This window comes from Oncorhynchus kisutch, linkage group LG6 (genome assembly GCF_002021735.2).
Source record: "Oncorhynchus kisutch isolate 150728-3 linkage group LG6, Okis_V2, whole genome shotgun sequence".
NCBI classification, from domain to species: Eukaryota; Metazoa; Chordata; class Actinopteri; order Salmoniformes; family Salmonidae; genus Oncorhynchus; species Oncorhynchus kisutch.
Genome location: NC_034179.2, coordinates 69,708,469 through 69,725,065, shown reverse-complemented (window position 1 = coordinate 69,725,065; position 16,597 = coordinate 69,708,469). Strand labels below are relative to the sequence as shown.

Genomic DNA, 16,597 nt, shown 5'->3' with positions numbered 1-16,597 from the left:
CCGTCTCCTCTCTCTCGCTCTCTCTCTGTCCCCCTCATCCCCCCCTTTCTCTCTTTCTGTCTCCTCTCTCTCTCTGTCCCCCTCATCCCCCCTTCTCTCTTTCTGTCTCCTCTCTCTCTCTCTCTCTCTCTCTCTCTCTCTATATATATATCTCTATCTCTCTGTCCACCTTCACCCCCCCTCTTTCTCTCTTTCTGTCTTCCGGTCTTCCTTCTCTCTCTCTATCTCTGTCCCCCTCCATCCCCCTCTTATCTCTCTTTCTGTTCTCCCGTCTCCTCTCTCTCTCTCTCTCATCTCTCTCATCTCCTCGTGTCCACCTCATCCCCCCCTTTTCTCGCTTTCTGTCTCCTCTCTCTCTCTCCTCTCTCTCTCTCCTCTCTGTCCCCCTCCATCCCCTTGCCCTTTTCTCCTTTCTGTCTCCTCTCTCTCCTCTCTGTCTCCCTCATCCCCCTATTTCTCTCTTTCTGTTCTCCCGTCTCCTCTCCTCTCTCTCTGTCCCCTCATCCCCCCTTTCTCTCTTTCTGTCTCCCCTCTCTCTCTCTCTTCTCTCTCTCTCTCGTCTCTCTCTCTCTCTGTCCTCCCTCATCCCTCTTCTATGTCTCTCTCTGTCACCCCTCACCCCCCTCTTTCTCTCTTTCCAGTCTCTCTCTTTCTCTCTCTCTCCTGTCCCCCTCATCCCCCCTCTTTCTCTGTTTCTGTCTCCTCTCTCTCTTCTCTCCGTCCCCTCCACTCCCCCCTATTTCTCTCTTTCTGTCTCCCCGTCTCCTCTCTCTCTCTCTATATATGTCCCCCTCCATCCCCCCTTTCTCTCTTTCTGTCTCCTCTCTCTCTCTCTCTCTCTCTCTCTCTCTTTCCCCCTCATCCCCCTCTTTCTCTCTTTCTGTCTCCTGTCTCCCCTCTCTCTCTCTCTGTCCCCCTCATCCCCTCTTTCTTTCTGTCTCCTCTCTCTCGCTCTCTCTCTATCCCCTCATCCCCTTCTTTCTCTGTTTCTGTCTCCCGTCTCCTCTCTCTCTCCCTCTGTCCCCCTCATCCCCCTCTTTCTCTCTTTCTGTCTCCCGTCTCCCCTCTCTCTTTCTCTGTCCCCCTCATCCCCCTCTTTCTCTCTTTCTGTCTCCTCTCTCTCTCTCTCTCTCTCTCTGTCCCCCTCATCCCCCCCTTTCTCTCTTTCTGTCTCTCCTCTCTCTCTCTAAGGTGGGTAGCTGTATTGATGGCGCTCTCAGGGTCTCTGTGTCCCTGATGCTCCACTAAACATTTGGTTGTGTGTCATAAATGGAAGGAGAAAAGTGTATTTGCTAACGGTAGTGGTTATGGAAATGCCAACGTTGATGATTGTGGCAATTTAGAAAATACGGACTGATGGAAATGGGGTGCGGGGAATACAGTGCCTTGCGAAAGTATTCGGCCCCCTTGAACTTTGCGACCTTTTGCCAAGTTGATAACATCAAAATTGTGCACAAATCAAATGTACTCACTGGTTTAACTCCAGGTCCAGGGTGAAGGTGTGTCCGAATGTTTCCACCTGGAAACAACTCTGGGCCAAATGGACTGGCTTAAATAGGGAGAAGGTGAGATGAGGATCGAAAGAGAGAGAGAGAGAGAGACATTACAGGAAGAACCACTTAAAAGTAAACCACTCTAATAGCGGTTCGCCCATTCGGTGAGTCACAATGATAGCTATCATTCTGTAAGAAGTATAACAAACCTAAATACATACTGTACAAATGCATTTCTGCCAGCGCAATACTGCATATGTATCAAAAGCACTTTAGCAGCTAACATAGTCGGATTGATAAAGTGTCCATTGATTTGGCTGGACTGAATCCATTCCAACAGGCAGTACTGAAGCCATCCAGGAAGTGCATTTGCATTCAGCAGGTAGAAATGGACGGGAAGAGGGTTTACAGGAAGGGCGAAAGCTTTAAATATCCATCTACTTGAGCGGGTGTGAAGCCAATGTGTCCCTACTGTCGGCTGCCAAAATGAATGGAGCGGTAGGAAGAAGGCAAGGAGGAGCTTCACTGGCTGCAATAGATTTATAGCAGTCAAAACACAGTGTCGCCAAAAGCACAAACAGTGCCAGCATTCAATCCAGGCCCACTGTAATTCTGTCTGCAGGATACAGGCTGCAGTGAATCATTGGACTTTCACTGAGACAAGACTCCCATTCGGAAATCATTCCCTCCAATGATTCCACACAACTCAACTTCAGCTGGAGCAGGGAGAGGGCAGTTCTGCTTGGCTAAAGGAAGGATTCAAATGTGGTGTCATGGATATCAATCCAAGGAGTTCTGTAACGTTTTTATGTGTGAAGTAATCGAGACGGTTAATTTTGGTCAAACAATAGATCAGTAGATTTGTTTGAATCGATCAGTATTTACCAGCCCTGAATCATAACATCCCTCGGGATATTTAAGTGGCAACCAACAACACCCCTGTCTGTAACACCAAGGCATCTTGATACTGTTCTAATGCCAAAGTCAGTCCTCTGGGAACCTTGTGATAGCAGGTTCATTACTCAGTAACAACCAGCGATTGTAAATACATCTGAAATGGGCACATGCTGTAGAAACAGATGTATCTTCACTTCCAGTCCATTGACAAGCAAAGTCACTTGAGGAAACAGTAGGCTGTATAACTTGGAATCAAGTGAACCTATGGAATAGTTGATCAATCCATGAGTCAGAATGACAGCTATGAATATTCCATCTCAACTTATTTAGAATCCTCTGTAAAAAAAAATGTAAAAAAGGACATTATGACTACAGAAAAAAACACAACAGAGGCAAAACATGAAATGAAATGTAACCAACAGAACCCTCCTAATTAAGCAAAAAATATCCCCCTTTTACCAATTATACCACTTCTCAAAAACAACTTCAAAAACAACAACACCGGGATTTTACACGATCTCCATCCAAATACCCATGAGCCTCTTTAAATAGTTAAATCACATCACACGGTAGGTTAAACCAAGCAGTGTAATCAGAGCCAGATTTATCTCCAGACGAGGGTAATGATTCTCTCAACCAACTCAACTCCAACACTCAACCCACCAGAGGGGTTTATTACAAAGGAGGATCGATCAGTTAGCCAGCTAACTTTGATAAACAACCAGAAATAGCTATTGATTTTCTGATTCATTAAGAAAGCTAGACTTACAAATGTGTTTTTGGTTGTTGAGTCAATTCCACCACACCCATTTCAAGCTTTTCCTTAAAAAAGATATACGTCATTTCAGAATATTTAGATGAGTTATCTTGTTAACTCATTGATCTCTGGTGCCCCGTTGAAAGATGTAGACCTTGCACATCATCATCTGCACATCTATCACTCCAGTGTTAATGCTAAATTGTAATTATTTTTGCCTCTATGGCCTATTTATTGCCTTACCTCCCTAATCTTCTCCATTTGCACCCACTGTACATCGATTTTTATATTGTGTTATTGACTATACGTTTGTTTATGTGTAACTGTGTTGTTGTTTTTGTCGCACTGCTTTGCTTTATCTTGGCCAGGTTGCAGTTGTAAAGGAGGACTTGTTCTCAACTGGCCTACCTGGTTAAATTAAGAGGAAATAAAAATAATAAAAAATAGAACCTCACCCTCCATCCCACCTACACCTTCCTCTTCAGAGAAAGAGAGAGAGAGGGTGTATGAAAATCAAAGAAAGAGATGGGTTGAAGGCTGAGGTAGAGTTTAGGTCAGAGAGAGAGAGAGAGAGCGAGAGAGCGAGAGAGAGAGAGAGAGAGAGCGAGAGCGAGAGAGAGAGAGCGAGAGAGAGAGTGAGAGCGAGAGCGAGAGCGAGAGTGAGAGAGAGAGAGAGAGAGGGTGTATGAAAATTAAAGAAAGAGATGGGTTGAAGGGTGAGGTAGAGTTTAGGTCAGAGAGAGAGAGCGAGAGCGAGAGAGAGTAAGAGATAGAAGAAAAAAAAGAGGGTGATTTTTGTACCAGTGGAGTTTTTGGCCCAAGTAGCACTTATCACACAGGCCTTGTTGAATCATTGATGGGGACATACTTCAACACACCATTGAATAATAGAGGAATGGAAGAGAGAGGAGTTCTCCATGAGAGATCTGAATATTTCACCACACAGAGCCTTTTATCATGAGGAGATGCTAAAATCACATTCACACAACAGGCTTTTGTTTCAGATCTCTTTCAGATACTCTTCTCTCCGGTGGAAGGTAATTATAAATCTGTGGCATGGGGTGACATAGCGGGTGAGTACAGTAGGTCAGAAGGTTTTGGGTTCAAGTCCCAGATATTGTGCTCCCTCATAGGGTGTAATGCCCGTTGGTTACAGTTAAATATATATACAAAACAAAAATATAAACGCAACATGGAACATTTTCAAAGGTTTTACGGAGTTACAGTTCATATATGGAAATCAGTCAATTGAAATAAATTCATTAGGCCCTAATCTATGGCTTTCACATGACTGGGAATACAGATATGCATCTGTTAGTCATGGATCAGACATCCAGTCAGTATCTGGTGTGACCACCATTTGCCTCATGCAGCGCAACACATCTCCTTCACATAGAGTTGATCAGGCTGTTGATTATGGCCTGTGGAATGTCGTCCCACTCCTCTTCAATGGCTGTGTGAAGTTGCTGGATATTGGCGGGAACTGGAACACGCTGTCGTACACATCGATCCAGACTCCAGAGCATCCCAAACAGGCTCAATGGGTGACATGTCTGATGAGTATGCAGGCCATGAAAGAACTGGGACATTTTCAGCTTCCAGGAATTGTGTGCAGATCCTTGCAACATGGGGCCATGCATTATAATGCTGAAGCGAATGAATGTCACGACAATGGGCATCAGGATCTCGTCACGGTATCTCTATGCATTCCAATTGCCATCGATAAAATGCAATTGTGTCCGTTGCCCGTACGTAGCTTATGCCCGCCCATACCATAACCCCACCACCACCGTGGTGCACTCACATCACCAAACCACTCACCCACATGACGCCATACTGCGGTCGTGAAAGAGGTGGACGTCCAACCAAATTCTCTAAAAACGATGTTGGAGGCGGCTTATGGTAGAGAAATTAACATTCAATTCTCTGGCAACAGCTCTGGTGGACATTCCTGTAGTCAGCATGCCAATTGCACACTCCCTCAAAACTTGAGACATCTGTGGCATTGTGTTGTGTGACAAAACTGCACATTTTAGAGTGGCCTGTGTAATGATCATGCTGTTTAATCAGCTTCCTGATATGCCACACCTGTCAAGTGGATGGGTTACCCTGGCAAAAGAGAAATGCTCACTAACAGGGATGTAAACTAATTTGTGCACAAAATTTGAGAGAAAGAAACTTTTTGTGCATGTGGAACATTTGTTTTATTTCAGCTCATGAAACATGGGACCAACACACATGTTGTGCTTACATTTTTGTTCAGTGTATATATATATATATATAGCAGTAACATAGTAAGCACTGTTTTGCAGGACCAGAAAGGACTTGGTGGTCATTCTCTGATGCTGGTTAAAGGGGAAATTTAGTGGGCTTTAGAGGTTGCAGCAAACCACCTCCCTTCTCTGTCATTCAGTGAGGGCAGAGCATGCGGCACAGAGCACTGCATTGCTCTTGACCAACTGGCAGAGGTGCCCCCAGACATACAGCAGGAGAGAGCCAGTGGGTCTTGCATCAGTCACGCCCAAACTAGGTTTCTGACTAACACTGACTTCATCCCTCAGTGCGAACACAAGCAAGCTGAAGACACCAGGAGAGTTAGGGCAACATGGGACTGATAGACTTGTGCAGTTTGGGATGGATCTTATGATAAACTTAGAAAACAAGACACAGGCCAAAACAGGCAAGAAAGGGTTCACAAAAGTAACTTGAGTTGAGAGAAACCATTACAGTTTCAACAATGAACTGGGAGTTTAATAGAAGAGAGGAAACGAAAACGAATAAATAACACTCAAATAAAATCTGGTTGCCACACCCACTTCTCCATTATAGACAGAGGTCTATACTTACCGAGGTGCCTCCCGTGGTATTCTTCACGCGGGTATCCAAATAGCCATGGGACATTTCTTCCTTCGACTCCATCTGTTGCACCAGACGCTTTGGATAGGTGACTTCGGCCGCAATGTCGCTGCTGTCTCCCCGCTCCTCTGGCGAGAACCAATCCCACAAACTCGCATCCCGCACCAAAGTCGACCTTCCGCCGCCTGTAACGCGGGAGGCCTGATAACTGCCAACTTTAAACCACACACGGGTTATCACACAGAAAAACGATAATTATTGTTTGAAAAATGATTTTTGACATAAATAGGCTGATATGTTCTACAGTGCGCGCGAGCCCTGGATGTAAAGGGCGACAGCGCTGCGGTGAAAATGTGTTGATGCAGCAAATCTACCGCATCCGTAGAACTGAAGGGAGAGGGATCTTAAAAACACTACGTTCTTGGCACAGATGTAACTATCTCCAGCTGCGCGCTACCACCACACACACAATTGTAGACTAGTATACAGAGGAAGAAGTGATTGCAGATGCAAAAAAAATGGGGATAGCCTACATTGGGCAGGGGTAAACTTGGAAATGAAAAGGGTGCTTCCCCCCTCTCCCGTCATCCCTCTTACCTGACACGGCAAACCTCTCGCCCACTGCAGCAAACACCAAGCACCACACCGCCAGCATTATGTTCACATATTCCCCCGAATTAACATCGAGTGCGTTACAGTGTAACAGGCGCAGATAAAAAGAAAACCGACGCACAAACGACTATGGCGAGAGAGAAAAAACACCGACTGAATCTGGTTGACAGCTGACGCTCGTCCTCTCATCTCCCATTCTGCTCGTAGCATACAGTCTCACCGATATCAGGCAATTGAATTAAATAGCAAATCTATCACTAAATGAAAAAACAAATAGGCCTATGCCAGAGCCGATCAATAATGGAATTGACAAATTAGCCTAGATTATGTAGAATAGGTCAAATGGGGAGATTTGAGTGCACGTATGCATAAATCCTACAGGATTGTGCGTGTGTAAGCTCTATATATGCATGAGTGTATGCGAATCTGCGATATGGGGAAGTGGTAGATATACAATAAAAATGATGAGAACACGTGGGACCATAGTACCCTCCCCTCATTCCGTCTCCAAGCGTCCTCCCGTTGCCATGCAGTTCTATATCTCCACAAAAGCAGATTCTACAACCTGGGTACCAAGGTGCCAATTGAGGTAAACATGGTAGGGTTTTGTGTGTTCATTCATTTTCTGAGGATTTATGAATGGCAAAAGTCAACACGAGTAATTCGTGAAGATCCTGAATAGATAGGTCCATGGATAGACGAGGTGGGAAAAATGTCCTTCAGAGAAAACAATACATATCGGTCAGTATTGTGGTGCAGCTGAACTCACTAACAGAATGTATTGTAATGAACAAAATGGAGATTCACACAGCAATTGAAAAGTGGTATCCAATAGCATGACATGGTGCACCCATTGTGCCCAGAGGTGTGTATGGTAAATACAGATGTCATTCTCCTTCTCTATCTCCAGCTGTCCACTACAGTAAGGAGACACAGAAGCTGCAGGAACACATCGAAAAATGGGACAGTGAAGAGTGTAGAGCGATGACAAGCTATTGTTGGAGGAAGTGGGCTTGACTAGCTGTGTGTGTGTGTGTGTGTGTGTGTGTGTGTGTGTGTGTGTGTGTGTGTGTGTGTGTGTGTGTGTGTGTGTGTGTGTGTGTGTGTGTGTGTGTGTGTGTGTGTGTGTGTGTGTGTGTGTGTGTGTGTGTGTGTGTGTGTGTGTGTGTGTGTGTGTGTGTGTGTGTGTTGGAGCTGATAAGAAGTGTCCTGAGGTGACTCCATGTAAGCTGGATGTCTTAGATGATCATACAGATAGCTGAATGTGCAGAACGAGGGCTATTGTTGTGCACAAAATAATAATCATTCCTCAATGTGACATTTCTTTAAAGGATCATTTTGCATTTTTACAACCAAGTCAAAATTTTTAAATGTAAATGCCATGTTATAAAAGGTTCCAGACTAAAGGTCTTCACGGGTCCGACTGAACCCGAATACCAGAGACCCGACCCGGGAACCGAGTAGGTCTGGGTCAAAAATTCTAACTTTTCCCTCGGGTCTGGGTCGGGTCCTGTTTGATGGTCATTGGGTCTGATAGACCCACGTGGACCCAAATGGACCCGACCACAGCTCTGTATAGCCTATAGCATATTTATTTTACGCTAATATGGTGAACTTTTTGGACCTGAGAAGATCATTTTTGGTCAATTTCACTTGTTTTTGAAACACTTACCCCAACCAGCAATTCACTTCTTCATCCTCATTGTGCAGTACGGGGGCTCTGAAAAAAACATTAACAAATGCTCCAAAAACCAACCAAATATGTCATTTTATAAATGGAATCACTCTCAGTATAGTGATGTTGGTCCCTCAGATTTGTGGGATAAAAATGAGAACTTTATAGTGAATATCTTCTCGCTACTGTGATTATCATGTCTTTGATTGTGAATATCTTCTCCTCAGCCACCCAGGCCATCCTTCTACTTCAGAGGCGCCCATATACCTGGAGTGCACTAAGGCCATGACAGAGATGCACTTGCCAATTTTGCGTCCTGCCTAATGCTGCATTCATATTCATAACCAAGTAGGAAGTTGGTCATTTCCAGTTGTGAAGTCGTAAATACGAGTTGGATGCATTCATGTGCTTTGAACTCGTTGAGAAATGTTGATTAGCTAATGGAAAACAAGCTGCGGCAAACATATACTAAAATTACAGATATCATGCTCACAAATTACAGTGTTAAAAAATCATAAATAATAGATTGCTTTTTATAAATCATGTTTTGTTGCATTTAATTCATAGGGTAATTTTTCCCCTTAATAAACTTGTACCATTTGAATGTAGACATAAATATAAGAATATTTTTATTTTACACATTTAAGTAAACGCTTTATTAAAATATGCAAATGAGGTGAAATCTCATTAAATATATGCATATTTTCATATTGTGCAAATCCATTTTTCTGGACACTGGGTGTAGTCAGGCTAAATATGTTTTATTTCATTTTGTTGAGACACTCCAGGACCGGACTTGTCCAGAGCAGATTGTGGATAAATGGTTTTTTCAACTTTCTATCTGTAAGATACTAAAGAGATGTACGTAAAATGCATTTTTGGCGTATTTTTCAGGAGAAAATGTTATTTACAATAAACAATTTACAACATATCAACAATTCCCTCTGGTCAAGTCTGAAGAATATAGCTAAGAATAGGCATAAAAATTGTATGAATGCAGACGCTTCTGAAGCTGAGGAAAATGAGTTGGCGCATGAGAAGAGTTTGCCTTTCGGAAACGGCAGTTTAAGATCAGTACCCTGAATTTAGACTAGCAAACGCTAAACGCCTATTTAGACCTAATCACCATCTCTTCAAAGTTACTAAATATAGTCCAGTTTGTAACACTCTCTATGAAATAGGATGTTCAATTATGTGTAATTGAATGTAGTGAGATTTGAAATTATTGAGGTATATCCATTTTAAAGTGGTTAAAATTCATTACAATGTGGAGGAAGCAAAATAATATTACTGGATCAAAATACCAACAACTCTCAAAATGGATAAGTAGATGAAAAAACGTGGGTTATGTCAGCATGTGGGAGAAGTCGGAGCTCAGGGATGATAGACACGTTTCCCACTAGTAATTACCAGTAGAAGAGGCGTTCAAGAGGATTTATGAACGCAGGTTATGAAGGTTATGAACGCAGCATAAGAACAGCCCCTAGCTGTGGTATATTTAAGCAAAAACGCCAGAGGAGGTGTGGTATGTGGCCAATATAGAATGGCTAAGGGCTGTTTTCCTTGCAAGACGCAACACGGAGTGCCTTAGCCGTATACCACAAACCTTGAGGTGTCTTATTTTTTTAACAGCCACTCATTTAACCCGGAAGCCAGCTGCACCAGAAATACCGTTCAACTGACAACCGAAATCAGCCTCCAGGCGCCCAGCCTGCCACAAGGAGTCGCTAGAGCGCAATGAGCCAAGTAAAAATGTGTAACCTTAATTTAACTACAGTAGGCAAGCCAGTTAAGAACAAACTCTTATTTACAATGACGGCCTATTCCGGCCAAACCCGCACGCCTCTAGCAGTGCGCCCAGTGATGGTTCTAGCTTGTATGGCTCCCTGGGCAAACCCCCCCTTCAGCCCCCACCATAAAACACCATTCTGCACTAACTGTAATTTGAATTCACCCCAAAAGACTCCATATATCACAAAATATACAAAATATCAGCATAATATATATGTATTTTAAGTTAGACTACAGCATTGGAAATTCCCCTTACTGAGCTCAATACAATCACAGAAAACCTACATGTTTCACCATGGTGGTGTGCAGACTGGTTTTATTCTTAACGATTTCGCACAAACCAGAAAAAAATGCGACAATATGTCTGTGAAACTATATATTCACAGTATTATGAATGAATTGTGGTTTATTTGGTAGCATTTCGTAGTGTGACTGATTTTACTAATTGCATTAGTACTGTACAAAGTTAGAGGTGCGCTATTTGATAGAGTTCCCCGCTTCCCATACCTTCGGCTTCCAGTGGGGAGACCTGAGGTCAACCTACCCCCACCCCCCTCCCCATCTCGTACTTCTGTGTGGGAGACCTTCCCTGGCAGTAGCCTGCCCATGTCGCCTATACCTAAATCCGCCACTGGCTGCGCCACTCGGGAACCTCCCCGGCCAAACCCTCCCTTAACCCGGACGACGAGAGGACAGTTGTGCGCCACCCTATGGGACTCCCTGTCACGGCCGGGATGCCTTATTTCTATTATAAACTGGTTACCAACATAATAACTTTTTGCGTCCAGAACTACTCCAGAGCTGACTGTAGTAGGCTAGTAGAGGCTCCTAAATCATGGGTGATGTGTTCTGTCTGGGAATCCTTGGGTTTGGGAATAATTCTTTCGTATGATCAAGAAATTAATACTCTTGCAACAAAGGTTACATCCCTACCTTTCTCTCAAATCTGATTGTAGTAAGATATGCTACCCTCTGCTGTAAGAATACAGTAGTTGCATCGCAGTGTGTTGAATAGATGCTGAACAGTGGGGATCTGTTGATTGCTAAAATATATATATATATATAATACATGTTTGAGCTAACCTGGGCTGCGTTCTGTATGTGTTTACGGTCTGGAATGTTCAATTGAACGGAAACGGTGCCGTACTGAACGACCGGTTGAAACACGGGTAGGGGATGGTTTATGGGTGAACGACCGGTTGAAACACGGGTAGGTGTTGGTTTATGGGTTGGGAACGCTGTCAGTATGGCCACTGGCCTTTAAAGGCGTCACTCGTTGCTTCAATCCACACCCACCAAACGTACCTCAAAGTCTGCTCAAGAACATTTTGGGGAATCGTGTCGTTTGAGTACAAACCGTCCCGCAACGTATCAAACGTTCATGCGAACTGAATGCACCTCCGGCATTGTGCGATCTGACATGTCTGCAACCAGTCAGCCTGGAACACGGCCATTCACTGCAAATACTGACACCCGAATTCATTAATTCGGCACAGGTGCAACCTGGGTCAATTAACCTCAGTGCACTCTCCGCGGCTACAAAAGTAGTGGGCGCGGGGTGCAGTTTCCTCTTGATTGACAGTGTGCAACCGAATAGACGACTGTTTTCAGTAGACAATGAACGGGGTAGCCCACAAACAGGACTCGGATCCTCGACAACAGCTTTTCAACTGCAACCATGCTGATTGTGGGGCGACGTTCCAACGGGAGTGGCGTTTGAAAGAGCACGAGACCGTGCACACGGGAGCGGTAAATATTATATGGGGACATGGCTGATATTTGAGTCATACTCGAGTTCAACTATGGTTCATGTGGATGTAACCTCATCCCCGGGTTAATAAATTTCGTGTGAAAAAATTTGCAGAAGTGCGTAGGCTTCTGCCATAAATGTGGCGAAATAGTTCGAATGGCAAAGTTTACTTCTGAAGTTTGAGCCTTTTATGATTAGTCCAAAGATTGCGTAAACTATCATTTATAACCCTACTGCTTCTTGTTTTTCAGCAACCTTTTCAATGCAACGTGGCTGATTGTGGTCGTCGTTTCTCACGGAAATCTCACCTGAGCCGCCACGCACTTGGCCACACCGGGGTGAAACAATTCAGGTCGGCTAATTTCAGTTTACATTTAATTTCATACCCATGGGTTAGGCTGTAGTTTGAGAAACTTCACGTACAATAGTGTGTTTTTTTCACCCAACAGATGTACCTTTGTGGATTGCACAAAGGCTTTCTTCAAAGCGGACAAGTTGAAGCGACACGTCCATTATGCCCACGGAGAAAAGGACAAGTACTTTAAGGTTAGGCCACTAGATGTCGCCGAATAACCACGTTACTATGAAATGGGTTCTTGCAACGAATTTATAGGGAACCATTTCCCTTACCGTATAAATGGGCTGAATGTCATTTTTACTTGCTTAATTGTCCCCATGTGCAGTGCAATTTTCCAAATTGCTTATTGACATTCAAGAAACGGAGGGTGTATAAATTACATTTGAAGGAGCATGGAATATCTTCTAATTTCAAGTAAGTCACAATCTTTTAATGGTCCTGTAGGCCTTACATCCTTTGAATACTGCATAAGGCCTAAACTGATGCACAAGCTGATGCATACTCTCTATTTAAAATGCAAGTGAATGCATGTGTCAGATTAATGGTTAAATGATTCTGTCCCTGGTTTTCTCAGATGTTCGAAGAGAGGATGTGGAGTCACGTTTGACACCAATGTCGCTCGCAAAGCCCATGAGAAGAAACATGCAGGTTTGTCCCTTTGCAAGTTTGTCAGTTTTCTATTGCTGTACGTTCTTGCATAAATCAAAAATCTAGCAGTCATTTTGTATCAATACTATAAAGGGATAGTAGCAGTTATGTCACTTAGCTTAACACTGCCCATGTCTCTCCCACTCTGCAGGGTACCGCTGCACACAGCCTGAATGCAATCATTTTGAACAAACCTGGGGGAAAATGCACAAACACATGGCTAAACACCCAGGTATGCACCCCACCACCAAGCCCCCTTAATTGGAGCTGTTACTGAAGGATTATGAAAATAATGAGTTACTGTATCAGTCTAGGCCAACCTACCTTTACACTCACTGAACTATTGTCGGAAGTAATTGTTAACATTTGGTATTCTGTTTTTTTCCTCATCTTCTACCACTTCTGTAAATGTCCTGCCTTGTACCCTGCTAGTTGTAGTGTGACAGTGTTTGAGAAGCTGATTTTATTGGCAACCTTCAGTGTCAAACATTCATACCGTTGACTCTGCCACCAGCTGCCTGCTCATGCCATCTGTTTTGGCTAATGGACAACTTGTTGGGCAGGAATCGAGTAGTGACATTTGCCTCTCTCCTGTCCCTGCAGCCACATTCACCTGTAAGCTGTGCCAGAAGGTGTTTAAGCATGTCGACTCTCTGCGTAGACACAAGCGAACCCACTCCCTGCAGAAGCCTGTCCTGCTGTGCCCCAGCAGTGGCTGCAAGGCCTACTTCTCCACTACCTTCAACCTGCAGCACCACATCCGCAAGGCCCACCTGCAGCTCCTCAAGTACCATTGCTGCTTCCCCGATTGCCCCAGAACCTTTGCCATGCGGGTATGTACTGTAGCCCTTATGGGCAGTCAGAGTAAGACTGGGGGGGGGGGACTGTGCTGATTGTGGTCCCACTTCTGCCTGAGTTAACACATCAGACACCAATCAACTAATCATTATCTTCAGTTTAGAAGGAAATTAGTTAATCAGCTGTTTGCTAGGATGGGGAGGAAGTGACGCCACTCGTCACTGATGACTGGAGTTACCCAGCCCTGATTTTTAGGCAGTCTAGTTTGCTGTTATCTATTGAACACACTTGTAGCATACTGCTCTAAACCGCCTCCTCTTCAGCCTGCTCTTTCTGACGTCCATTTGTCAGCTGTCTTAACTAAGAACACACATCCATAACTATCTTGTCTTCTACACGGTGGTGATGTGCAGTTGGGTTTTAATCACTGCATGCAAAGCAGCCTCATGAATTTCTTTGTCACTGAATGTCTTGTCAAGTAACTACTAGTGGCTTATTTTCCATTGCCTCCCCATGGACAGAATTGAATTTGAATCCCAAGAGAAACATTTGTCCATGTGGTGGACGGAGATGTTTGCCATTGTGGCGCTGGTACAGTATAAATGTTTAGAATAGATTGATGATCATACTTTGCTGCTGTCATGTTTGTATGCCATTGTTGTCGTGACACATCACTGTTCAATCTCACAGGAGAGCCTAAGCAGACACCTGGCTCACCATGACCCAGATGCCAACCCTGAGAAGGTAAGCATGGCTTTAGTCAGTCTATCCCCTGTGGGCTTGAGCCAACAGTGGGTCTACTGTGTGGTGGCTTTGGCCAGGTGACCATTGATCTGTATGTGGCCCTGAACCATGTCTTTGAACCATTTGAAAGCAGCATCCTTTAGATGTCTGGCAGAATCTATAGCAGCTTTGGGCATAGTGGGGCTCGGGAGGGGGGGGTTACTCACACAATGTCGCTCTTGTTCAGCTCTGAAGCCCCTACAGGAACTGAAGTCCTAATATAGGCTTCCTGTCTACTGGGCAGTTGGGAGTTAATGACCCTTCTGAACAGTTGTAGTGGTGAATTGTTCCCCTAGACATTTTATACCTCAAATCAATTTCTGTCCCATCGTGTTTTTCTCTCTAGAAGAAGCGCAAGCGGCCTAAGAAGGCCTGGCAGAAGCGTCTGGAAGGTCACCAGCTGCCCCTGGTGGAGGACGACCTGCGGCGCCTCTTTGCCTTGCGCATGAGGGTGTCACGACGGGCCAAGGTTGAGGTTAACCTCTCAGGCCTCTTCAACGAGCGCAAGATCCCCCACTTTGTCGACTCGGAGGTCAACCTGCGTGACCTTTTCAGCATCAAGCCCCCTCACCCCTCCTGCCCTGCAGAGCGAGTCCCTGTGAAGGTCACCCACCCAGAGGTCACTGATCAAAGGTTGAACTTGTAGCCTGAAAGTGTCATAGTACCATTATGTTGTAAATGCTAGTAAAGTACCATTGCTCTTTTAGTTGATCTAAACTGAGGTTTTGAATGATTGAAAATATAATTTTTTATAGTGCATATAAAGCAACTGGTCTTTGTTTTCCTGTATAAAAGCACTTGTGTTTTGTTTGTCCTATGCATGATCATAGCTGACCCAATAAAATGTTTTTGCGGCCAAGTCATTGTTTGTCTAAATGTTTAGGTCTGGGGAAGATGGGACTGCCACCTAGTTTCTCTCACACTAAATCAGTAATGACATATCAGGGTGGTCAATTACCCTGCATCAGTCCTTAGTGTAAACCACAAGTTGGGTCGTGTATCTCAGGGAGGTAATGACTGTTGCGGTTCAATGATGCAAAATAATGCAACCTGAACCCGTCAAGCAAAGTTTTGGAACAGAAGGCGTCTCGTGCGATGTCAGTTTACTAGTGCCATAACAGGTGTGCAGGTAGACTTGCATTGACGTGAACTTTCCCTTCCAACACCCAATAATTATGAACAAAAAATCGGACCTATGAGTAACGAGTCCCCCACCATTGATTCATCAAAGCGCAGGGCTCTGCTCGGGCACCAGGTCCAATTCACTAGGTAACTCTTTATTCCGAACACCCGCTAGAGGGGGAGAGCTGAACGACGGCAGTATAAAATCGTCAGCTTTACAATTGTGCCTATTGAAAGACTGCAGAATAATTGAACTGCGAAGTCTGACCAGTGACATTGATTGAAGGAAGAGATGGTATCAGACATTTCTCTGCCACTTAAACTGAATTGCTGTGTAATATGGCTAGCTTTCTAGTGTTCGTTCCATCAGAACCTCATCACTTCAGCTGACTGGTAATGGCATGTCTGCTCGATTGCTTCCTACAGAGCGCTCTCCCTGTCATGATTAAAGCACAGCACATTTCCAGCTGAACTTGTCCAATAAAGCTATTCTGAACAAATATAAATACAACAATTTCAAAGATTTTACTGGGTTAAAGTTCTATGGAAATCAGTCATGTAATAACTTCATTGGGCCGTTGTCTATGGATTTCCCAGAACCCCATCGCCACCATAAACTAAACTGTACCTTATTTATATCGCGGAATCTGTAACTCTTCAGCTTCACCTCAACAGTTTGAACCACTTCTTACCCTGTCAACTCACCAGTTGTTTAAAATGGACTGAGTGCAGGAAGACAAAGTTGTAATCATTCACATTAGGTAATGTGTACTCTATACAGAATGAATGGCTTGTACGGAGATCCTCTTTCACACACTGGTGTACCATCATATTCCAAGGTGTGTAATTGTCCAAGTCCTGTGTTGTGGCTGTAATATGGCTGGGTCCAGTTTGACATTTCAAAGCCTTTGCTAAGCCCCTTTCCAGCCTACTGTTGGAGCTCTATTGAAGTCATTACTTTTGTGTTTTTCTGCTGTTGTGCTCATTCTCCAGGGCTCCTCCTGCTGCCTCAGGCCATGTCAGCTCGTAATCCTTCACATAAACCTGGCCTATATGT

General features: G+C 44.2%; 2 protein-coding genes across 3 annotated transcripts in view; one reads left to right on the top strand and one right to left on the bottom strand.

The window, feature by feature from the left end:
• The window catches only part of LOC109892234 (disintegrin and metalloproteinase domain-containing protein 11), a gene marked incomplete in the record, with an annotated part of 25,516 nt that extends 18,476 nt beyond the window's left edge, over positions 1 to 7,040 (bottom strand). The window contains 3 exon segments of one of the 2 annotated variants that reach the window (XM_031827294.1): positions 1,473 to 1,549; positions 5,995 to 6,218; positions 6,601 to 7,040. In XM_031827294.1, coding sequence (XP_031683154.1) covers positions 1,473 to 1,549; positions 5,995 to 6,218; positions 6,601 to 6,658 — 359 coding nt within the window. 2 annotated transcript variants of the gene reach the window in all.
• Positions 7,041 to 11,630: 4,590 nt separating this feature from the next.
• On the top strand, positions 11,631 to 15,277 carry 42sp43 (P43 5S RNA-binding protein). The gene is made up of 9 exons (XM_020484674.2): positions 11,631 to 11,830; positions 12,083 to 12,183; positions 12,281 to 12,377; positions 12,515 to 12,603; positions 12,764 to 12,837; positions 12,989 to 13,069; positions 13,441 to 13,670; positions 14,326 to 14,379; positions 14,765 to 15,277. Exons 1-9 carry the CDS (start codon positions 11,699 to 11,701, stop codon positions 15,062 to 15,064), a joined length of 1,158 nt encoding a protein of 385 aa, XP_020340263.1. The 5' UTR covers positions 11,631 to 11,698; the 3' UTR covers positions 15,065 to 15,277.
• The last annotated feature ends 1,320 nt before the right edge of the window (positions 15,278 to 16,597 follow it).